This window comes from Belonocnema kinseyi, chromosome 2 (assembly GCF_010883055.1).
Source record: "Belonocnema kinseyi isolate 2016_QV_RU_SX_M_011 chromosome 2, B_treatae_v1, whole genome shotgun sequence".
Taxonomy (NCBI): Eukaryota; Metazoa; Arthropoda; class Insecta; order Hymenoptera; family Cynipidae; genus Belonocnema; species Belonocnema kinseyi.
The window spans coordinates 71992117-72017670 of NC_046658.1; the positions used below are offsets into that span (position 1 = coordinate 71992117).

Sequence of the window (25554 nt, forward strand, 5' to 3'; positions counted from 1 at the left end):
AATCATTATACTGCCGTCTTGCTATAGTAGCCGTTTCGGAGGTACCCTTTATGTCATTCGTACAATTTCGGGACTCACCAAACCATAAACAATCAGGGCTGTCTGAATCATGTCTGTTGTTGTTTCGTCTTAAAAATATTTATTTTTTATTTTTGTCATTTTGATTTTATAATGTCGTGATGAACGTGGAAATTTTTGGGCTCGAAACTCAAACTTCGTAAAAGTACTGATTTTGAAGTATGTACGTGTATATATCAGGGTAGCCATTTTAATCTTCGGTTCGAAAAAATTTGTCACGGTCAATAAAATTGAAAAATTCGATCTCTAAGGCTAAGAATTTTTCCATTTGAAGTAATAAAAAACAAAACTAAAAACGCAGGACCATAAAATGGTTTTGGGAGTCCACTGGGATTCTGATAGGTATACGTTATGTTTTTGGGGTCACTGAACACGAATCCATTTGCAGAATTAAGCCAGCACGTTCGGATTTGCAGTAAAAATTAAAAAAATGGTTATAAACCTGGAATTTCTGCATAAATTTCGTCCCTAAACCTACAAACGCCAAATTAAGAAGCACCAAACCGACAAACTAACAAGCCCTAAACCCGAAAACCCCAAACCCCAACCCAACAAGCCCCGAACCCACAAGCTCCATATCAACAAACCCACACACCCCAAGTCAAAAAGCTCCAAACCCACACACCCCAAATCCACAAGCTCCAAACCCACAAACTCCAAATACACAAGCTCCATGTCCACAAACCTACAAATCCCAAACAAACAAGCTCCATATCCACAAACGTACAAACCCCAAACCAAAAAATCCCAAATCCACAAACTCAAAAACCCCAAACTAACAAACCATTTTTTGTCGGTCTGGAGTTTGTAAGATTGTGGATATGGAGCTTCTGGGTTTGGGTTTTGTACGTTTGTGGATATGGAGCTTGTGGGTTTGGGGCTTGTTGGGTCGGGGTTTTGGGTTTTTTGGTCTTGGGGCTTGTTAGTTTGTAGGTTTTAGATTTGTTAATTTATGGTTTGCATGTTTGGGGACGAAATTAATCCCGAAATTCCAGGTTTTTAACCACTTTTTGAATTTTACTGCAAATCCTGACGTGTTGGCTCAATTCTGCGAATGGATTCGTGTTAAGCGACCTCAAAAACAATAAGTATACCTATTAGAATCCCAGTAGACTCCCAAAATATTGTGTGGTTCTATGAAATTAAAGCACTCTTGAATTTTTAACTTTTTAAATTGACGTTTTAAAATTTTTCAATTTCAAATCTTTTGTATTCGAATGCTCAATAATTCACACGTATCAAATGAAAAGTAGCAACATTTTCCAATTAAACAAGTTTAAATAAAATAAATGGTCAATGTTTTCAATAAAAAATTTTCTACATCAAACGCTTTTAGTTTAAAATTGTTGAAGTCTTCAAGCTTAAAAGTAAAAATCCAAAATTGAAAATTTTTAATTTAAAAGATTTTTTAATTACGCATTGCAAAGTGAATGGTATCATAATTGAAAAAGATAACAATTCAACCCATTATTTTAAAAGCTGTTAAAATCGAACTTGCAAAGATTTTTCTTTAAAGATTTGTAAATTTCTTAGTAAAAAAAAAATTCTTAAAAATAGACTGTTTTGAGGCACTTGATTTCACTTCGTCTAAAAGCTTATATGTCTCCTCGAAAGATAAACACTACCTATTGTTTTCCTTCGACATTTTCGTAATGCCTGACTACATCTGATTACGCAACACAGAATCTAAACACTGAATGACTGGAAGCGAACTGAAGCGAAAGTCTTGCGAGATTTTTGCCACTGACTGAAAATGACTGAGGCAGGCGACACGATTAAGGTTGTATGTAAAAAAATCAATCTCTGGTTTCATAGGTAATTCAATGAAAAACATTAAAATTTTAGTCACTTTCGAACTGATAAACATAACAGTATCGCACAGCAGCAACATTCTTCTCTCTCTCCAGCCTATCTGCTGTACCAAGCTATTCAAACCATCGAAATATCGAAATGGACCGGTAATGCTTTGGGGAGAACTGAAATGGGATCTAGAGAGAGAAAAAACATATGAGACGTAGACCTGACTTTGTCTATTTCAGAACTCTGTCAAGGGAATTGGTAGCCACGGGTATTGCCTAAATATTCTGTACGGTTAATTAAAAAAAAAAAGATAAACAACACATTAGAAAATTGTAGTTATAATAAATTGAATTTTAAAGAACATTCATGTAAAATAACCTGTTTCAGATAGATTATTTTAAAAACTTGATAACCTTAAATTCTTCTTGAATATGGATTGAAAATGCTACAATAATAATCGTTTTGTGAGTTCAAAAATAATGTAAAAACTATTCAAAATTTGAACAATATTTCTATAACATAAAAAATAACCATTTGTATTGAATAGGTACTATATTCAATAACTTTACTTACGTATGAAAACATATCCTCATATAAACGTCTTGACAACGCTCACAAACTACACAGACTGCCACCATTTTTTATATTTATTAACAATAAATTATAATTAAATAAATTATAAATAAATCAATTCTGAAAAGTGCGATAAACGTCACATTATTGGGGCACTCGCGACACAAAGCACGGTCCTGTGCTACGCCAAACTTCACCTAACGAAAATATTCTCAACCAATCAGCTTTATCTAGAAAGAGATATGTCTACGTCTCATATATTTTCTCTCTCTCTCTCTAGAGCTCATTACCGTTCCCCCACAGCATTACCGGTCCATTTCTATATGTCGATGTTTCAAACGCACATGACAGTTGATCAGCCATGGTTAGGTTTTAATTGTGACGTTGCACGATCACGAATCTGCCGCTGTTCAAAAAGTAAGATGATTTTTTAATTTTCGCGGGCTACGTACATTCAAGTTTTAAATTTTTTGTTTTCTTGTGTTGGTACACTCGTCACGATCATATGTTCACAGTTTTGACTATATAGCTCGTGTTGTTTTTCTGGCAGAGGCGTAAAAGGTTAGAAGGGTTTGGTATGCTCGGCGATTTTCTTCTTTCGAAAAAAATGGAGCAAAGAGTTTGTATTAAATTTTGTGTGAAAAATGGAATCCAGTGCTCTAAAACTCTTGAAATGTTGACAGTTGCATACGGTGAGTCTACTCCGAGTAAGAAAAATGTGTATAAGTGGTACAAGCTGTTCCGAGAAGGCCGAGAGAATGTCGAAGACGAACCTCGCCCTGGAAGTCCCAGCACGTCAACAACAGATGAAAATGTTCAAGCAGTGGAAGAAATGGTGTTGAAAAATCGCATTACCATAAGAGAAGTTGCTGAAAATGTTGGCATATCGGTTGGCTCATGCCATGCTATCTTTTCGCAAAAAACGTCCGGAACTTTGGAAAAACAATTCGTGGCTTTTGCATCACGATAATGCCCATGATAGGACATCAATTTTCAACGATTGAGGAGATAAAAACTGCATCGCTGAAAGAACTCAAGGCTATACCACAAAATGATTATCAGAAGTGCTTCGATGATTGGATTACTTTGAAGGGGACAACATAAATATTGAGGAATAAATGAATATTTTTTGAGAAAACCATAAAGTTACCTTATTTTTTGAACACACCTCGAACACGCATCCTACGAATTCTATGGCAGTAGCGCACTGAAATCTTCAACATGCCGGTGCGTAAAATTTTTTCAATGTAGTATGGCTGAACGGCGCCCCACGGAACTCTACTATTTGTACGGGGATGGGATTTGCATACAACCTTAACCGCCGACGATACTGCCTACTTTTTTCATACACTCCTGCGTTGTTGTCGAATTGCTTTGCTGACCTAGCAACCTCACTCCATCGCCCCCTTGTACCACCTTGTTCTCTATAACGGAAACTTTTCTTGCGGGACTGCAGTGTATTTTTAAAATTTATTTACTTTTTAAATTTGTTCAGTAAAAATATTATTTTTCATTCAATATTTAAGTATTATTTGACGTCAAGATATAAAAGATGTTAGAGAGCGATGTTATTTGTCTGAGTGTTGTAATAATTAATGATTAAAATAATGAGTGAGATGTTAATAATGACATACTTCAGACCATAGGACAAAATTATCCTATGGTCTGAAGTATGTAATTTTTAACATCTCACACATTGTTTAAATTATTGCTATTTAACGCTTATTTTGACAAGAAATAGAATTTTCAAGTGAAAATGACTACTTGTACTACTTTTTTAATCTGAAAAAACTGACTTTAAATATTAAAAACTAGTTCAAAGTTTCTTTAATTACATTGGTTGACATTCTATAGTTTTTTGCTCAGACAATACGAGTTTTTCGCTTGTCTTTTATACGCTGAATCCGAATTTGATCGTGAAACAGATTGATCGTTTCAGATATTTGAGAACATTTAAATCGAATGTTCCAATTTTTTTAATGTTTAGAAAACTATAGCGTTGGAACCAGATGCACACAAAAAATTTCATACTGTTATTTACGTTATAAATAAGAAAACTCATTCGAATTACAAACAATTTCATTGACAGAGACCCAATGAATATTTTTCTTTCATTCAAAAAAAATATCATGGAACCAAACAGAATTTTAGAAAAATATTAACTGCAATTTATATAAAAAACATCTATCATCTTTATCGTAAATGGCAAAGCTTATGATAATTAATTTTTGGTCGAGTATTACCTTTTGGAAAAATATGCCAGATTTTAATTTTCTCATTTAGCATATTTTGTCGTTAATGTAATGTCTTCATCGGCAGGATTCTAACAAATTCCAAAGAATTCTAGTTTTATTCCAGAAAGTTTCAAAGTTCATCTTCTGAAATATAAGGTTGATATTTTTGACAGGTGGGTGTTATATTTCAGCTCTAAATATGTATCCCCCATCACTTTCTCCACGACAGCTTAGAAAAGACGAAGAATGTGATCAAGCTCGCAATTTTATTCTTTGGAATTTCAAAGAATTTATTATAAATTTAAAAAAATTCAAGACTAATTTCACCAAGCTTAAAATCAATCTCCGGCAGAATATGCCGGAATAGAAAATTAAAAGACACGCGCATATTGAGTATCTAACTTTATTTCGTCAACCAGAGGACGTTTTTTTTGTTACTTCGATGCTTGGGTAGTCTTCCTCTTGAAAAAGGCTTTATAATTTGATTTGGTGTTGAATATTATTTTAGATTTGAATTTAGTTTTAGAAAAAATGTGGTTGAGCAGATGATATTAAACTCAGAAAATTATCTGAAACTCTTTTTCTTTTGGTATGTATAATAAGTTATGTATAAGGGTAAACAATGCAACTGAGATGAATGTTGGCATTTATAAAATTGTGCCTGAAGTTCCTTAAATCACAGTTAAAGCGACAGGATAAGAAGAATATTTTATTCCAGATTATTTGCGTACTCAGATTTATTATGAAAACTCTGTGAGCTTTCGGAACATCACACTATATTCACATATTACCACATGGGAAATCACACACACAGACACAAACGTTTACGTGCCAGGAATTCGTAGCTTAACGAAAACGTAGTTGCCAAGTGGTTTTCATTGATTGAGCTCACACACTCCTTTAATTTTTTACCACAAACTCGTTGTAAGTACTACATACTCTGCTGCTTTTGCTTTTTATTCTCTAATAGCTTATGGAAATCTCTCTTCAAGTCTTTGTGAAATGGACATCAATGGAATTCCAAAAGTTTCAAAATTCTAAAATAAGCCTACATTTGAATGTAACTTTTGAATCTTATTTTGTAGAGTATTATTTCTATTTTCAGTTTCTCTATTTCAACTTATTCATGAATTCATTCAATTTCATTGCTATGAAAAGATGACCTCCATTAAGCTAACTCACAATCAGCAAGGCATACAAAATTTAATAAGACCCGAAAGCAAGAAGATAGGAGGAAGCGAAATTTAATATTTCTTGGGATTTAGAAATTCTAATGCCCAATAAGGGTAAAATACATAGTTGGGAACGTTTCAAAGCTGTACCACCATTTGTTTTTATGATTGAAATACTTTTATTTAAATATAAAAAGTTCAACATTTTGTAAAAGAGAATTCTGGAAGTAATTTGATGAATAGCTCGAAGTGTTGACCTATGAAAGCTTTGATGCAAAAACTGAGATTGCCTACTGTTTACAGACCTCACTAGCACGGTGTTTTCATAGTGAGAAAAATATTTTGGTAACCATGGCGAGCATTTTGTTAATCGGCGAAAGCATTTTGCTCATCGATGTGATGGACTTTACTCATCGTCTTCGCATACTCTGCGGAATTGACAATTTTCCATGCCTGTAATCGGTGGCCCAACGAGGTTTTTGCATGTATATGTAAAGGAACGATTTTTTATTAAAATTTTTAAAGGCCTTCGCAATATTCTTTTATTTACAAAAATTTCAAACCATGGTCCTGGGACCTTGAACAGCCTTGACACGATTATCACCATACTTCGTATATTCTGAAATTGTACTTTTTATTAGACGTGTGGATAATGGAGTTCTTAAAATCCTATTTTTCTAAATCTCTCTCTAGAATTCTGAAGTAAAACTAATATTTTCAAGCTAAATATTTACACAAAACTGAGACGTAGACATTTTTAGTTGGATATAAGAATTCCTTAGATTAACCAGATTGGCGGAAATCTTTTACCTAGGTAGCGCCTCCACCGATACCCCTGAGGCCCCCCGCGATTCCAAAGAGGAGAAAAAATGAGCGACCACTTCTCCCTGCTCAAAAAATCATCAGCCGACAAGAGGACAAAAAAAACTCGAGTCAGTGCAACGACTCAAAGTCTGCGACACTATTGGAACCACTGATGATGCAGCCCTGGTATAATCTTGGGACGGAAAGTGGAAAGCTGATCAACATCGAGACGCCAAAGATTGATCGTGTCCGCTCGAGGAATTCTTCGAGATTGGAACAGAGGAACTTCGTTGTGGATTTCGATAAGGTCGATTTCAGCAAGGCCCTTAAGGACCGTTCGAGCTTCGAGGAACTTCAGCAGGCTTCGAGGGATCTTGAGAAGATCGTGAGGAACACAGAGTCGAACATCGGGGAACTTCGAGGAGTTTCAGTTGATAAACGCCAGGAACAAAGTTTGTCAATGCAAAAGGGCAGGTGAGACTTAAATTTAATATACAGTTGGGATAAGTACTTATTCATCTTCGAAAAACGGAGTCAAGAGATATTTATGTCGCAAAGTTTGCTATTATAATTTAGAAATTCACAGTCAAGGGAAATGCTTTTTGCTCTTGAACGAGACCATTGGTGTCAAGAAATGCCCTTAAAAGCAGAACGTTATATTCTCAAGGGGGCATTCAAGTATTACGTAAGCATTTTTCAGATCATTTTTAAGCAGTTCCCCCCCCCCCCCCATGTAAATATCCGTAAGATTTTTTTTTATTTCTTCACACCAATATTATGTAAAACTTTTCCTAACCCCTCTTTTTTGCTGCGGTCAGTTCTTTAACGACAGAGACGAAAACAGACCTCAATCTAGTGAAAAATTCTTTTCTGATTTTAAGAGTGTAATAATTGCAGTGGACTTTACCCCTCTCCAAAAAACTCTTACGTTATACTTGAACGACCCCTTATGATCTAAAATTTATAAAGTTTTAGGTATTGCAGAAAATCAACTTAATTTCTATAAATTAGTTCAAACACTTTTTTTTTTATTCAAGTTAAATTATTTTAATACTTTTTAGAAATATTTTTCGAAGAATAACTGCTTTGATATTTTGCGGAATAAAATGCCGTGATTACAAACTTGATTCTTTTGTTGAAAATTTAACGGTACATTTTTACAAAGAAAAGCTTTTTTTAGTAGACTGTCTAGCGAAATTAATCTGGAAATAGACTCCAAAAAGAATTTATTGAATCAATAACTTTTCTTCTAAAGCACACATTTTATTGATTTAAATGTATGTACTATGGAATTCATAGCATCATTATTGAACCGAAATTTATTATTCTTTAACTAAATATGTTGTTATTTAATTCAATGCAAATTATTCTTTTGAAGAAGGGCTATTGAGTCAATAGCATTTTTTTTAGTCTGATGGAAAGGAAAAATCGACTATTTTCTTGAGATCGAGAAGAATAAAACTTATCATTGTATTCTCATCTCGCAATTATTTGAAGATTGTCCCAGTCATTGTAGATTGCGGTTCAGAAAATGTGCACTTCGCTGTATTAATTGGACCACTGATGCTCTGAAAATTGAACTGCTATATAATTTCCATAAGGTCTTTAGACCATATCACGGTTGAGTTGCTACAGTGGAGTTTTCATCTGATCGTTTCAGATTTAGTGAAATTAGGACGGGAGATAATACGTATTTAATGAACTTCTCTCGGCATAGGTTCAAATTACTTTTTTTTAAATAGGATATATAAAAGTGAGTAAATATAAAGAATACTTTTCGTCAATAATATCTTCTGTTTTTGTTACTTTGAAAGGGATACTTTAAACCAGTTAAAGATATGTATTGTTTTTGAGTAAAAAAAATATATTCAATTAAATTAATTAACAGTTTTTGGACTCTATTTAAGGAACAAAATAATTTTTACTTTTCTGGGTTGCTATAACGTCATTGTTTCTTTTTATATTGAAATTCTATTAACATAAGCATACATTCTCATAAAGCAGGGAAGTTTCAGAATCTACTTTGCTTGTTAAAAAACTTGCGTTCAAAAGTCTTTCATTTGCGATAAAAGTGGAGTATTAATCAAATACCTTTTAAACGCAAACTATGGATACCTTGCTTGTTATTTTGTTGCCCTATTGAGTTTGTATATAAAACTTTACCGGTGAAACTTGCATCGATCGGTAGACAATTCACTTTACTGGCTTTGAAAGGGTAAAACATTGCGAAAGCCTTTCAAGTTTTCGCCTTTCTTCACTTTCCAGAGCGCAGAAAGAGGGGTTGAAGTTTGTAGATGGGAATGAGGCACTGAAGGAAGAAGGTTTCTCGCAAGATAAGGTCTTCCAGGGTGGAGAAATAAATTTCGAGAACATTTCTTCCATTGGCAGAAGTCGTCAAGAGATGGAGAAACATTCTAAGTTCGAGGAACTTGAAGCTGCCTCCCGAAACCTGGAAAAACACCTTCTAGAAAGATCGAATGCTTATCAAGTAGGGGATCTGACAGTGGATGATTCTCATAGGATTCGAGGAATTGAAAGACACTTCCAGGAGAAGCCTTCGAAGCTCGAGGAACTACAGAAGGCTTCTCATGAGCTAGAAAGGAGACTTCAAGAAAGGACTATCACTGCAATTGAGAAATCATGGAGGGTAAAGTACGAAGCTGAAATGGAGAAGGCTCGAAACATGATGCAGAACAATTTGAGAAAAGAGAAGAACACTAATGAGAGACTAGAGAAGTTACCTAAGGCTACTCAGACCAATCTACCACCACCTCTTAGTTCTATTTGTCAGAGTTCGGTTCCGAAGCCCATCAGCATCCGACAAGATAGCAATGTATCTTCAGACAGTTTTAGTCAGACCAGCTCTCCAAGTTACACCAGCAAAACTATGGAAGCACCATTGCTACCACATAAACAAACAAATGGAAAAGTTCCAGGTATGCGAGTTGACAATATCGTAATTTTGAAGTTTGTAATTCCAGTTCACTTTGAAATAATTAACTTCACAGTAAAAAATTTCTAGTTAATGTGACTCCGCATTTTGACAGGTTTGATGCACTTTGAGAAAGAATTGAGAATTTGAATCAGTAACAACATTTTCTCTTTTGTAAATAAGTAATAAGATAATTACACAAAAAGAGAATAAGGAACCTAGAAATCTTGGTGAAGAAAAAAGTTCTGTGCGGTTACCGATTTAAATTTCTACTGATTCTACGTACTGCTGGTGTTTCGCGAGAAATTTCTTATTTTTAAATTGTTTAATAATTATAATTACTTATATTTATTAAAATTGGACTCATGATTGAAATATTTCATACTTTGTGTTTAAAATTTGGAATGACATGTGTGAAATGTATCTGATTTAGGCAGAGCATTGGCACCCGAATCAGAAAATCCTCCAGGAAGCCCAATCACGAAATCCATGAGCACTCCAGCTAGTTTGCAAACCATCGTCAGATTTCATACTGGCAGTAATATGTCATTACACCACAGGGTGAGTAATTCTCAATTTCCTTTGAAAGCTTACTTTATAATTGATCTCTGAAAGCCGCAATGGTTCTGCAAATCAAGCCATAGATGGCTTAATTAGTCCGAAAATTCTATATCAATTGTATCCTTTTGAAGCTGTCTTTGAACGGCCAAAACAGTATTGGTTACACCCATAACTATAATTAATAATTTTTGTATAATTTCTACTTAAGACATGTTTTTAAACAAATATAATGTTCAAACACACATTGATTTTTAGAATATACAATTTCCTTGACAATTTTAATTGAAATAAAAAGCCGGTGAGAGAAATTAGTAGAATGTAATTTAATACAAAGGAGGGACTTCATAAAGACTGATAATAAAAATTCTCTTTTTGAAGCTCAAAGGTCTTGAATTTTTAATCTAAAAGTCCATTATAAATCCTTTCTGCGTAAACCTAGCAGTTGATATTCGCGCTTAATATTCAGCGCTTCACAGAATGAAACTAATATTCATCAACTCGTGATATGAAAAAAGAAGTATTGTTAAATGCCGATCCACCTTTTAACCGAAATTGTAAGATTTAGCACTAAAATAATCACCATAACAACAATTAATCATTTATTTTTTAAGCAATAAATGCTTATGTTTTATTTGCGTATACAGATTTTTAATGCTTTTTGTATAGATCATTAGAGATATAAGAAGACCCAGTAGCCACTATGTGACTTCGGGAAGACTTCGGTTCAGGTTTGCTCAAGTTCTTGCGAACGCCCTGGCATTAATGATCATTGCTGGAGGCTTAGCAGCTTATTTCAAAAGTAAGTATTACTTTCCTTTCAAACTAAAAAACGTTAAGAACCCCTGATCAAAATTAATTCAAACAAGAATTAGACATAAATGAAGTGCTGATTAATCAAATTTGAAAAATACATGGGGAACACGAAGAAAACCGCATTAGAGTTATACTTTTCAAACGTAACAAGAAGGTTAAAAGATATTTGGACATTTTCCAGTTTGTTGTTTACATAAAGCATAGTTTCTATGCGACTTGAAAAATGTATTTGGCTTTTCGACGTGTTCGGTCTACTCTGAGATTTATTGTTGTCAGAGATGCACATAATTTCAAGATTATAGCCACTTCATATTGCACTGGAAGTTATTGTTCGCATCTCGAATGCTGAAATACATATTCAAGAGGAAGCAAGACAAACATATATACTGTCGCACAACGGCTTTGTAGCCAGAGAGGATCAATAGTCTTCTCGGTCTCATAGTTCCAACATATATCAACTTCTGTCAACAAGTTATTCACATCTACTAAAATCTGCGGTGGTAACTTCCCACGAACTTTCTGCACTCTTTTTGCAACCTGAAACTGGATCTAAGACAAATAAATTCCTTTGAAAAATTTCCTCTGACACTCAGCAAAAAGTTGTCTTGAAAATAAGCATCGTCTTCTTGTCTGTTTTCTTTTGAACCACGTGAATATTTTTTTGACTTTTAAAGAATTGTTTGGCTGCAAGATTCGTCACAAAGAATAATTTTCCTTGTGCAGGGACTCATTTTTAGACAAATGAAAATTTTCTTAAGCTTAAGATGAAATTCCATTTGTGTCAAGGAACGTCCTTTCGACACAAGAAGAGATTTCTCAGACTGAATGCCAATTGGTCAGTTTTGTTTGGAATAAGAAATATTTCAAAAAAAATTTAGACTTTTCGATTAAATGAAAATTCAAAAAAGATTTTATTATTGATAAATGACCAAAAATTGCATTTGTGTATTAAATTTGTTTTTTAAGAAATCGTTAAATTTATCAGCTAAGTTTGAGTCTTGATAAAATTACCATGGATTTTCCAATTGAAAGGCCTGGCATTTAAAGCAACGAATTCATCCATCGAAGAATCGCCAAACAAGGCATTCTTTAATTAAATTTAAAAAGAAAGCATAAAATTAATTATTTAATTATCCAAGTAGCATAAATTATCGCATTATTTGTATTAAATAATTATGAATATTGTTGTAATTATCATAAAGTTTTCAATTTAAAGGCCAGGCACAAAAAAGGAATGTTATTTTTCTAGAGATATGCCCGAATATTGCTTATATTATCATGAACTTCCAAATTAAAAGGACTGGTACAACTAATTTTTTTTGCCGAAAAAATGCATGAATAATGCATTTGCTATTCAATTTGTTTATAGCATTAACAAGAATAATCTTAAGAGACATTTTCTCCATTACAGTAATGTTTTTATCCAAATTTCTTGAACTATAATTTTAAAAAAACGCCCAATTATGGAAAATGATAGAAAACGCACTTTCAAAAAATAATTTTTTCATAAAATTTTGTTGTTAATTATATTATAACGGAGCATCTTTAACTAATTTTACTCTATGAAACTTAGGTAATTGCAAACATTTTCCTATCAAACTCTCTGGAGAATTTCATCAGCTTTTTTCAAAATTTTTACATCCAAATCAATCAATATGTGTGGGCTATACGTTATTTTGCACCAAAAAAGTAATTTTTTCCATTTTGCGACATAAGGAGTGAGTTAGAGGGTTACATATGTCAGGCTAGATGTTGGGGAACTTTCATTGGTACAGTTCAACTTATATTCAAACAATGGGGTAAAGGTATAGTTCAAGAAGCAGTAGTGCAGATCAACGCGTAATTTCCCTCTGATGGATCAGTAGTACAGGGTAGCGTTTAATTAGCCACACAGGTTGAGGCATAATCAGTTATTTAGACTTTTAGAGGAATAGCGCAGTAGCGAAGGTCAATTTTTAATGAGTCAAACTCTCGGCACAGTGGAGATCTTTATATAATACACAGATAAACTTACTATGTCGTAATTTGGAAAAATACCGCTAAATGCACAAAATCAGAAGATGAGAATTTTTACCATCGGGATCGTAAAAAAAAGATACCCCTGAGTACTCAGATAAGTTTTTTAATTAATTAATAACGTTAAAAATAATTCTTTATATAATTTTTGGAAAACACTGTTAACTGCAAAGATGGGGAAGTTGTGATTTGAGAGAGCCGTAATTGAACGTGAACTGCAGAAGTAGAAGAGAAATGGCTGAACATGGCACCAAAAAATTCAACAAAACGTCCTAACGGATAGTTACGGACTTTACAATGGTCTTAATGACCAACAAAAGTGATTCTCATCTGACTACCTCTGTTGAGAAGATCTCGTTATAATTTAATTGCATTTTAAATGTTGTTAAATTTTATATCTAATATTTAAATTTCTGTGAAACTAAGTATTTTATTTCAGGCTTTTCATTTAGAGAATCTATTTTCTAATATTTTATTCCTTTGTTAAAATTTCTTATATTATTATCTAATAGTGTATTCGGTTATACTGCACTGGTGCACTCCGATCTGCACCGAAGCAGGTTGAAGTGAGAAGGAAGAATTAAAAAGAAGTAAGAAGGAGCGATCGGAGTGCTCTTGGAGTACACCAGTGCAGGATAAACAAATGCGCTATAAGTATGTTTAAAATGCTTTCATTTTTAATCAATAATTTCAAGTTTTCCTGATACGTAATACATTCGGAATTTATGGGCATTTAATAATTTAACATGAATTAATTCCGCTAGAATTTCGTATTATTTGTTTTTCACGAAACTTAATAAAAGTTACAACATTCTTATCTATATTTTCAGTTAAAAAACAAAAACATTTGACTTATAATGTATTGAAATTTATAAGATTAATATTTACTTTGCTTATTTAAAGATAAGTTTGAAAACATAAAAGAGTTATTTAAATAATAATAATTTTAATGATAGTAATATTGTATAATAATTATTTTATAATAATTAGGCACACTGCTCTTATCAGATTACGTGATAGCATAAAAAAATGCTTCCGTGACTAATAATATATACAGGGACAACCTCATGCAGACTATTCAAAAATAAAAATCCAACTCTAATAATAATAAAGAGTCTTTCATTGCAAATATTCAATAAGTCTCATTTTGAAGATTAACATTTAAAATGTTATTAATTTGGACAATTTAAAACCAAAAACTCTTGACTTTTTATGTTTAAAATCATCACAATTCAAGAATTTCTATTTCTTAATCTTTCAGAATTAAAGCGTTTTCAATTGTAAATTGTGGAAAGTCTTCAAACTTGAAATATAATTAAAGTAGAATTCCGGAAAATTGAATAATTTGTATCTCCAAATTTACAAAATTCAAGAATATTTGTCAATTGCAACTCTTAAAAATTGTACAACTTTGAATTTCAAATCTTTTAAATTGAAGAGTATTTAATTTAAAAAATGTACAATTAAAAATTCTCTTGAAAATTGTAGAACTTTAATATTCAAATAGGGAGCGTTTACTTATGATGCCATGCACTGAGGGTCAGGGGGGGCTATTATCAAGCGTGAAAAATCGTCTGATATTCTGCGCGTGATGTCACGGAGGGTTTTCTTGTTTTTAATTGACAACCTGAAAAGTATTAAGTCCGTATATATCCTACCTGTTTGATATAAAAAAGTGTTAAAAATCGGGTTTACATTCTTTATTATGTTCATGTCACGTTTCATTTTCATATCTGAGAAGATTCCGAAAAGTATTTTATAATTATTTTAAAAAACGTGAAAGGGGGGGCCGAAAAAACGTGACGTAATATTATAGGTGGGGGTTTCGATATTTCATGACTAAGCGTGGCAAGGGGTACGAGGGGTTAAAAAAGCTTGAAATACGGCGTGACTTCATATGTGAACGCTCCCATATTTTAAAATCGAAGATTATTTCATTTTAAAAATTTATAATTGAAAATCCTAAAATTATCAACAATCCCGAATTTTGGAACTTCAAGAGACTTCGATGTTACCAAAATAGCCGTAACTGCCGATTATGGTGTTTCCCTGAATTGTAGAATCTCAATCAATAACGTTTACTGTGCATTTTTTACTATTTTTTGACATTTTTAAAGAATTTGTCTACAAAAATAAAAAGATCGTATGCAAATTAGTTACCAACAACAACAAAAGCATTTTTTACTATTTTTTGACATTTTTAAAGAATTTGTCTACAAAAATAAAAAGATCGTATGCAAATTAGTTACCAACAACAACAAAAGTTCAGAAAATGAATTAAAATCCGCAATTCACGCGAATAACGCTTTAAAGTTTAAACAGTTTTTGACTATTTTCTCTGCTACGTTAATTTCGCAGTTAACAATGTTCTTCCATAACATGCAAGAACTATCCTCTACAATAGAATTGATTTTGTGATAAAATAAGAATTATAAATGATTTAAAACAATGGAATTCAAAAATTTTGATTTAATATTTTCACCCGTGTATCACGCTACATTCTATTGAAATTCCGGGAATATTTAATTGGAAAATTGAAAACATTTCCGAAGAATATTGTGTCCAAATATGGAGGAAATTAAAAATTTCTACGTTAAGAATGGTGCTATGTAATGTGGCATGAATATTCCTGAGAAATAATTTCGGACTAGAATCCTAAATGTTCTTTAACAATCATGTTTAATAATTTTCCTAGGGAATGTATTCGGAATATTGTTCAACAAGTATATCGAATGTTACCATCTAATATTGACAGAAGATGGACAAAATGTTTTCGAAAATTTCTGTCTAATGTAGACGGAATACTCTTTTGAAATTAAAACTTGAAGTATGCAAAATGGAAGCATGTTAAATTAAATGCCGTTCCATTTTAACAATTCAGGAAAAAATATTTATAACCATACATTTACATTTGTATCATTTTATATTGACAGATTAAAAATTGAAATACCTAAAAACTAGCATTTTCATATTTAAAATTTATAATCTTATCAATAAAAATTATATTCCTAGTTTTCTAGTATTCCGATGTTTCATATAAAATCATCTTCTTTCTTTATTTACTTCGAGAGAAATTTAATTTACGGAGAAGAGTAAAAATCGGAAGCATGGGCTGTGTAGATAATCTGTGGACTATTTCAAGAGCATCCCTTGATATATATATATATATATATATATATATATATGTGTGTGTGTATATATGTGTGTGTGTGTGTGTGTGTTGTCGTTTGTGTAGAATGTCATAGAAGGCTAAATTACGATGCTGGAAAGAGAATAGCTGTTACAAAAGGGATGGTGCTGTTGCGAGTATTTGCTTTTGGGATTCTCTTTTTCAACGATTTCACTGACCAGCCAAACTCCCTCAGTATATTTAGCGACATTTTTCATTCCCCGTTTGCCTCTTGGGGGACAACTATCTGCTTGTTTCCCATAAATTGATCAAGTTTTTCGTTTTTACCCTCGCCGATAAATTTATACCTTGGCTCCCGAAGCTTCAGTTGATTAAAGTTTGGTTCTATTGCGTTTTAAAAAGTACATCGTAAACTGAAGTGTTTTATTTTTTAGCTTTTAATCAAATTAAAAAATGTTTCAAAATGCTTACAGGTTATCCTGGAAATAGAACAAGTAACATATATTCCAAGACCGGAAATGTAATGGTACCTCAGTCAATTAAACCTACCACAGAAGAAAAAAATCCATCTCCTGGTGTGTGCCTGCCAGTTATCGTCAACTTTTGCCAATATCACAAGGTAAACAAATTAATTTAAATTATTCTGTAAAATCTTCTTTTGTTCTAAAATATAAAGAGAATTCAGTAGGCACTTTATTAATTTGAATTTCTCGGAAATGAAACATGAAAGTCAGGTTAAAATCTTTAGCTTTCGGATCCTTTATGCAAGCTTTCTTATCATAAATTGATAAAAAGTAAATTTGTTGATAAAATTCATAATGATACTAATACATTAAAAAAAGCTTTTCTTAAACTCGAATTAATTTTTCTATTAAAATATTCCTTGGTTTCAAAGTTCGATTAACTTCATATAATGTCGCTGAACATGTCATTTTGCAACTCACTAGTATATTGATCCGCAGTTGCGGGGGTTGAATGTCGTCCTAAAATCCGTAAAATGAGGTCATTATGAAAAGTGAATTTCGTTTGAGGACAAAATTCTTGAGATGCCATCTGAGTTATTGTGATATGAAATTAAATTCCTCTGGTTATTAGATTCAAATTAGCTTGATCAATTTCAAGTTTTTCACAAGACTAGCTTTTGTTTTAAGCCGATATGCTACTGGAATATTTATATATGTTATTGAATTCAGGTTTTATTTTTAAAATGAACGGACAAATCAATTGCATTATAAATATTGTCAATTTGAAGTTGATAAGTTCGTCTGGTAGGTTAGGATAAAACACGTAGAAGTCGTATGACTTTACCCACTTTGTCTGACTTCGCCCTTCAACTTTTTCCCTATTTTACGTTTTCCTTTTTATAACGCCTTCTGGACGGAATTTAAAAAAAATCGTACACTTTTCTATATAACGGCATTATACTGTCTAGACGTGGGCCTGTAGAAACACAAATAAATCTATATGAAGGCAAAACAAATTTCTCAGTGGAGACAAGCTTGAATACGTTATGTCAGTTTTCGCAACACGTGTTTTACACATGTTTACATATTTTTACTTTTTTTTAACTGCTCATAGGTGTTAAGACTACACGTATATTTTAGTGGAAATTGCATTTCTAAAGACATTTTTCAGTTTTTTATACTTACACTGTTTAGATTCCGTACAATTTTACCATGTTCCCAAATTTTATGGGTAATTTTGGTCAACGCGAGGCTCAACACGAATTGGAACTTTACGATGCGGTTGTCGATGTAAGGTGTTACGAGCTTGCAGCCTTGTTTCTCTGCACTGTTTTTGTGCCGAAATGTGGCCCTGGGGGCAATTTAATACGACCTTGTCGCAGTCTCTGTTTTCGTAAGTATCAATTAAAAGCAGAGAAAAGAATGGTTAAAGTAGACAGAAAATTATATCGTCAATAATTTAAATAAATTCCAATAGAGACAAAGAGACGCTGTGGCTTCTTTCTTGAAGTTTTTGGCCTAACTTTGCCGGACTACATGGAATGCGATTTGTTTCCGGAAAATCCTGACCAAGACGTGTGCGTGGGATATAACGAGGTGCTTGAAGCAGCAAAAAGAGCTGAGAGACCCGGTAAGTTGAAAATACCACTAATTTACACAAATTAAGTAATACGAGAGATTTGAACAAATAAACATTATACACAAATATAAAATCATGTTCCCGCAAAATGTTCAAAATGTACAAAATGTTCCCTCAAGGGCAAAAGAGCGAGAATGGTGAGTCACCTTCCTTATTACAGCGTTCTAAATTTTAATCTAAAATTCAAGTCACATTAATCTTCTCGGATAACCGCCTTTCACTACCCTTTTCTCTCTGGAGGTCGGGCTTGAAAATTAAAAAAATGTTGAAAGCAATCTCTGCACTTATGTCTGCCTACCATCCTTGTATGTCCGACATTTCTTTTTCTACTATTATATTATAGAATTAGGCTAAGACCCTTTCGGGGCCAGTGTTAACTCGATCGATTCTAGCCTTATTACACTATCAAGGATTAGCACATTCATATGGTAAGGGTGGTAATTTATGAATGTGTAGGAGAAGGCATATATTTTTAATCAATCGAGAAGTTACATAATGCTTTTTCAAACAATAAAACTCATCTGACAACACTGTTTCGATCCTGGTCGCTGATCAATTAATCTAGCAATTATCTCAGGTGGAGAGCTTCAAAAATCTATCGTACATCACGGTTAATACATAAGCACACAAACTGACTGATTAATCCATAGGAAGATTCATATTCTTCATCCCAGCCACATCCAATCACGAGGGCCTATGGGCCTTCTTCGCCGCAAATTTCATATAAGTAATATTTTCCTCCATGCACATCCCTATCCTGGCATATATCCTTTGCTTCCTTTACAGTTATACGACTTTTTATGCATGCTCTTGTGTTTCTTTTACTTTTAATGTCTTTTCGCTTTAGAGTTTCATTCAAGCATTCCCACCATGCTGTCATTGGTATACCTCCGCACTGTTGGAAACATCTAGTTGAAGTTTTATACAATTACAGTTAGTAATTAAAAAAATGGATGAGATGTTAAAAATGACATACTTCAGATCATAGGATTAAGGTGTTGAAAGAATCCTTTATTCAAATTATTCGACGTTTCGAAAACTATACGTTTTCCTCATCAGCGTAGAGTCGTGTATGTAAAAGTTCCTTATATCATTTCGAGTATTTATTATGTATCCTTAATTCTCCTTTCCTCAATTGTTCTTTATGTAATCTTCATTTCAGGTTAGTAAATTAAATAAATTATATTGTTTGTTATTTATTATTTATTATATCATAAAGAACAATTAAGAAATGGAGAATTAAGGATACATAATAAATACTCGAAATGATATAAGGAACTTTTATATACACGACTCTATCCTGATGGGAAAAACGTATAGTTTTCGAAACGTCGAATAATTTGAATAAAGGATTCTTTCAACACTTTAATCCTATGGTCTGAAGTATGTAATTTTTAACATCTCATCCATTGTTTTAATTATTAATTATTACAACACTCAGACAAATAACATCGCTTTCCAACATCTTTTATATCTTGACAATTACAGTTGTTGAAATTTCAACTATCTAGGAATGAAAAATCAGCTAAACGTGTAATTGAAATTTGAACTACGCAGTTGACAATTACACTACATGCAACTGAAATTTCAGTAAAGCGAACAAAATTTTATTTGGCACAGTTTCTGAATTTAAAGAAGAAGAACAAAGGTACATTGGAGTTCTATTACCATAACGAATTTCGCGCCCGTTTAGACAAACTTTTCGATACTTGTTTTTGTAATCATAACTTAACAAAATATACAGCAGTTCTACTGTCCAAACTAAAAAGATACATAAGTGACATTTTTATGAAAAATAAGTTTTTGTTATCTTTGGATTCGTAAGAGAAAGCTGCATCTAACAAGGAAGGCAATACGTCATCAGCATACACATAAAAAGAACCTAAAGAAATTTGTGTCTTTTTTGCGTTATAAAAGTGACCGAATGCGGCGCGAATTGACAAACGAAAAAAATCGCTTGCCCTTACGTATCACAGTAAAAAGAAAGTGTTAATCAAGCACCAATATCAGGGTACTATATACCTGCAACAGAAATTACCCTTGCGGTGTGAATGCTGCACCGTAATGTAGGGTACAGATTCCCAATCACTTGGGGTACGAAGTACCCACTACTTTGGGTACGACGTGTCCGCTTCCATGTCTATATGCATTTTTTATTATTTTTACAGCTTTGCTAATTGTATGTCATGGTCATTGAAGTTTAGCAGGTGCGTTGTACGCACTTTGTACAATTGAGCCATTAGGTGTTTTAGATTGGGTGGGGATATCCAAGATGTCTGCGCGGTGAGGGGCAAACAGTAATACCAAATACATGGGACTAAACTTTATTTTTATAATAACTTGGAAAATCATTATTTTTCACGATAAGTGTATGCAGACTATTTAACTATTTAATAACTGTTTTATTGAATAATAAAATTGACATGTTTTTTGTAACTGTGAAAAATATTTTTTTCTCAAGCTATAAATTAAATTAAGGGCTATACAATAGCGACAAACGTTCGGGTAAATTCAGAACAGCCACTATATATATAGTGTCCCTTACGTATGTTTTGATGTTGTATTTTGAAGCTGCGCTTGAGCTCTGGGATTGTCCATATATTACGTAAGACGTTTTTCTGTTGTTTGAATAAAGACGAAAATAATATTTTTATCAAGTTGAAAAGGACACAGCGATATAAACAAAAGAAAAATGTCTTACGTAATACGTGGACGATCCCTCATCAACAAAGTCACCGTACGCAAGTGACTCTGTATTCTTTTTGCCTTGTATTTTTGACTTTCGGCGACTAGTAAAACATCGCAAGTACGTTTTCTAAAAGGAATTGTTGAAAAAATCAAGTTTTTATTGCAAAATATGAAAAAGCATATTATTTTTGCCCAAATAGCGTATCTTAATTACCTAAAATTTTATTCGATATTAAAGTTCTTTGGGCAAGAAATTTTCTCTTTTCTTTTCAGAGTTAGTACCGATATTATGAATGAAATTTTCTTATTGTGATAATACTAAGTCAACATACCTTTTGTCTTTTTCTTTAAAACTGATTTTATTCGTAAATATTATATGTATTTCATTTGTTAATTTGATGGATCTCACGACACACACAAAGAGTCAGAGGACTTTGTCACGTTGGGGTCTGGCTTCGCGGGTACGCTGCCATTCACTTCATCCATATACATTTGCATCGGTTAATGTCCTCATCGATTTTGTCAACATGAAAATACGATCTCAACAAATTTCTTTCACTCCTTTTAATTATTGTTTTTTCTACGTCACATTCTACGCCACAAACCTACTCATTGCTCAAGTGATTTTGACTGTTAGCGTTTTACCAAATATATACTTCTTTTTCTTTACACCTAAGCATTTTTCTGCTTCTACCCGCAATTGTTGACACCTCTTACAATTTGGCACGACCATCTTTATAAAGCAGTACTTATCCGAATTGACTGTTCGACTAACCATCAGTTAACTTCACTTCAGTGATTAAATCCAATGGTTCCCAGTTTTAAAGATGGTTGTGACGACTTTTATGTGTCAACGCAATGAGAAGTAGGTGGCAATAGATACGCAGAGCTAGTGCCGCGTACAATTAGTCTGCCAACTAGATCGTATGTGCATGTGTCAGTGCACGTATATGTATGGCAATATGCAAATGAAAATTTGCAAACACAAGTTTTTCAGGTTGTCAGTCTCACATGACAGTTTTCAAATTCCAGGGCCAGTCGACCATCAACGCTTTCGATTTCAAAAGTCAACCTTCCCTTGCCGCGTTCACCCGCTGTCCACAGCAGCGCGCGTACAATTGGTCTGCGAACTAAATATAATCATTATAGTACGTGGCCGTCTACTTCCTATCAGTGATCCCAGATCTGAAATGAGACGTGGTCCAATGCTATCACACGTCTATGTCCGTGTGAATATAGTAGGAGACGATATAAATGACTGGGTAGCGCGTGCAACCCATTTCTCCTCTTCTGAATTTGAAAACTCGAAGGTGCACGATTGCCGGTTGGAACACTTCTCTACCTGTATATCTCTACTTGCTTTGAAATAAAATTAAGAGATTGGAATTTTAATATTTCCAGATTTCGATGCTGGCGATTCTCATTATTTGAATACTTCCCGCGCCTCTCTATATATGCGTATATTTTGAGGTTACGTTATTTCAAGTATAAAATATACACACACACACACACATATATATATTGTAATGAAGTTTTCGGGATTAACCTAGAAAAAGGTGGAAAAGCTTCACGGGGTCTCGCCGAAGCCAGAACTGAGCATAATTAAAGAGACGCGACGTACCAAAATAAACCACCCTCAAGCCAACTTCAAATAATTTTAAGGTAGATTAAGTAGCAGCGTGATAATGAAGATTATATCACTTGAATTATAAATAATTATATCGATAGATAGTTACCGATTTCTCTTCGCAAATGACACGGAGAGCATAGATTGGACTGGTAAAAGCCCTGAGCAGTGTCTTTGGCCATCCTCTCAGCAGCGCACGGGCTCGATAATGCAAGGCGTCTCTCCGTGTCTCTCGGCGGCATAACGAGATTAGGTTTAAAGTTCAAAGTTTTCTTTTATGTAACAAGAAACCGGGTCGCTCCGTTTCACTATTTTGGCGCAGGGTAAAATAAAATAGATTTAAATCAGTGAAACGGTGGTTCGGAGTTAATTTTTTAGTAGTTCTTTGTGTGTCTCTCTCTCACTCACGAGAGCTATACCCCCCTCCCCCGTTGTGCTCTTATGCTCGTGGCTGGATGGAGCCGTGGACGCCGGAACACCTTCGTCGAGGTTCTGATAGGGAGGACCCTATCTAGCCACAATAAAAATTCAAGGAGCCTCGAGGGTTGTTCGTGGGTCAAAAGAGTGTTACCCACGAACTCGCTTTACTCAGGTGTGACGGCAGGTAACATAACAAAAACAAATATAATTGTAAAGTAGGTCTCCTCCTGGGCCAACCCCCGGCCAGGTAGCGTTAGCGGTAGGCACGCTAAAATTGGGAAACTTGCTTACAATATATATATATATACCGGGAGCAGGTACTAATTTGAAAAATTGCAGCCGCTCCTAGTGAAATCGCGGTAAAATTTCAGCCACAACCACGTCTCACTAACGTGAGATATGTGGTTACAGTCTGTAATGGAATCAATACGACGATCCAGCAAAAGCCTCGTGCACCCTGAGAACACGGAGCGATCCAAGAACTACCGCCTTCTGCATTTTTTCCGCAAAAGTTTTAGCATATTGTTTACACGCAGGGATGTTTTTCAGGCTATTAACGAGTGAAAGCTTGGCACCTTGAAGAGCGCCGATGATCAGGACGATTAGTTTAACAGAATATTCCGGGCACATCGTTGCAACTCTCTTATAAGGTCTCTTTAACTCTCTATCTTTTCATTCTCCTTGACTATGATGTTTTTGTCAGCTGGTGCCGAAAATTCGATAACGAACATGGTTCGCTTCTCGAAGTCAAGAAGAACCATGTGAGGCCTCGAGTGTGAAACAGAAACAATTGTCGAGAATATAAAGTTCCAGTATATGCGGCACTTCCCATTCTTGACAATTGACTCGATTTACCTAGGAGCAATTAGAGGATGATATTAAGGCACGCCCTGAAGCTATCATCGGGAATGTCGTGGCTCAAAATGCGGCGAGGATATGTTAAGGTGAAAATGACACCGTCTTGGCATGCCAAATGAAACCCTCCGTATCAGACTCCAATCCGGGCGATTTAAGGAAAGCAAACGTTAGCTCACATGACATTGACTAATCCTCCACATTTCTGTGGAAGATACCGTGCATCCTTTTATCAAGAAGCTGTTCACGAAAGTTGTTCTCTTGTCCTTTCTTAATCCGGGCTTTCAGGATTTGATGCATTTTACTCACCCCTAATACTGAAGTTAAGTCCAAGAGTTTCAGCAGCCTCCTCCGCTGCTTTGTACAAAAACGCTCCTTTGCCCACTTCTTCGTGATTCCTGACCATTTTAAGAAGATGGTCTCTTCCATTTGCGACTCTATGTGTTTTAGCCAGAATAATCCTGTTGTAAAGACATTCAGGACTCAATATTCCGCGACCACCTTGACGGTGTACGATGTACAGTAGCGGAACAGAAGACTTAAGATGCATGCTTTTGTTCATGTGCATAACCTTCTTGTCCCGATATCAAGGAATCTGAGCTCGTTCTTCGTTCATGGAACTACTCCAAATAAATAGAGTACTGCCGGGACGGCAAGCATGTTCGTTGCAGATACTTAGTTCCTCGCCGACAGTTCGGAAGACCAAATTTTCCGGATGAGACATTTGTACCTGCTTCGGAGAGTATCCTTCATAGATGTAACATCCTGAATGCGGCTCTGTGGCACGCCCAGGTATGTATAAGTCTCTCCGGCGCAACGGTGTCGTATAGTGCTTCTACCAACGAGATCAGGATCTTTAGGGATGGCATTAAGTTTTCCTTGCTTCAAATAAACCTTTTCGCGTTTATCTAACCCAAATTCCATTCCAATTTCCTTAGTATATCGTTCGACAATCCCTAGATCAAGATGTAGTTGCTCTTTGTTTTTAGCATAGATCTTAAGGTCGTCCAGGCGACCATATAGCTCCGGGTGTATCTCGCACCACAGAGCATGTAACCCTGTTCAGGGGCCACACTCGCATCGTAGCACTCTAGCAAGTCGTCATTTAGTCGCTCCGTCCACCTAAAGGTCCCGAGATTCCGCCGATCCATCGCATTGAATCCATTTTGATTGGCTCTCCCAGCTCTAGAGTGGTCGGCATTGTTAGCCGACCCATTGTCGGGAGCCCTGCGCGTTCTGTTGTTTTGAACTGCACTTACTACAACTATGTTTGGTGTGGTCATTGTTGTTCCCACGAGAAGCTAAGGAAAGGGGTTCGTCCATCCTTGTAGAGCCCCACATGCAAGGATACGGCTGCGCACTCTAAGAGGTCGCCCGGTATCCCAGAGTCAACGTTCTAGACACCTCACATAGGTGTCATTTAGCTTTCAACACGGTTTACACACCTACGCTTGGTGGTTAATTCCTTCGGGACCACCCCTGGAAAATTTTCCGTGACTCCCTATTCATTTCTGTAACCATATTCAGCAGAAACCCTTGATACTGGGAACCTCTATCCGCAACCCGAGGACGCATTTGGTGGCTTTGTCATAGGCCCTTCGTTTTGATTCCTCCAGAATCAAAACGGAACTGATTTATATATATACACTAGGCAGTCTGATAAGTACCTGAAAATTCTAAGAGATGGCATTAGTATTCATTAATGTGAACCATTTTCGTCGAGCTTGATCCTTCAAATGACGCCTGTC

General features: G+C 34.6%; 1 protein-coding gene across 2 annotated transcripts in view; it reads left to right on the forward strand.

The window, feature by feature from the left end:
• The window catches only part of LOC117168231 (atrial natriuretic peptide-converting enzyme-like), a 98293-nt gene that overhangs the window by 33501 nt on the left and 39238 nt on the right, over positions 1–25554 (forward strand). For both annotated transcript variants that reach the window (XM_033353714.1, XM_033353715.1), the window contains exons 4-10: positions 6672–7135; positions 8927–9597; positions 10027–10154; positions 10821–10953; positions 16587–16732; positions 17772–17970; positions 18055–18207. In XM_033353714.1, coding sequence (XP_033209605.1) covers positions 6672–7135; positions 8927–9597; positions 10027–10154; positions 10821–10953; positions 16587–16732; positions 17772–17970; positions 18055–18207 — 1894 coding nt within the window. The remainder of the gene's footprint in view (positions 1–6671; positions 7136–8926; positions 9598–10026; positions 10155–10820; positions 10954–16586; positions 16733–17771; positions 17971–18054; positions 18208–25554) is intronic.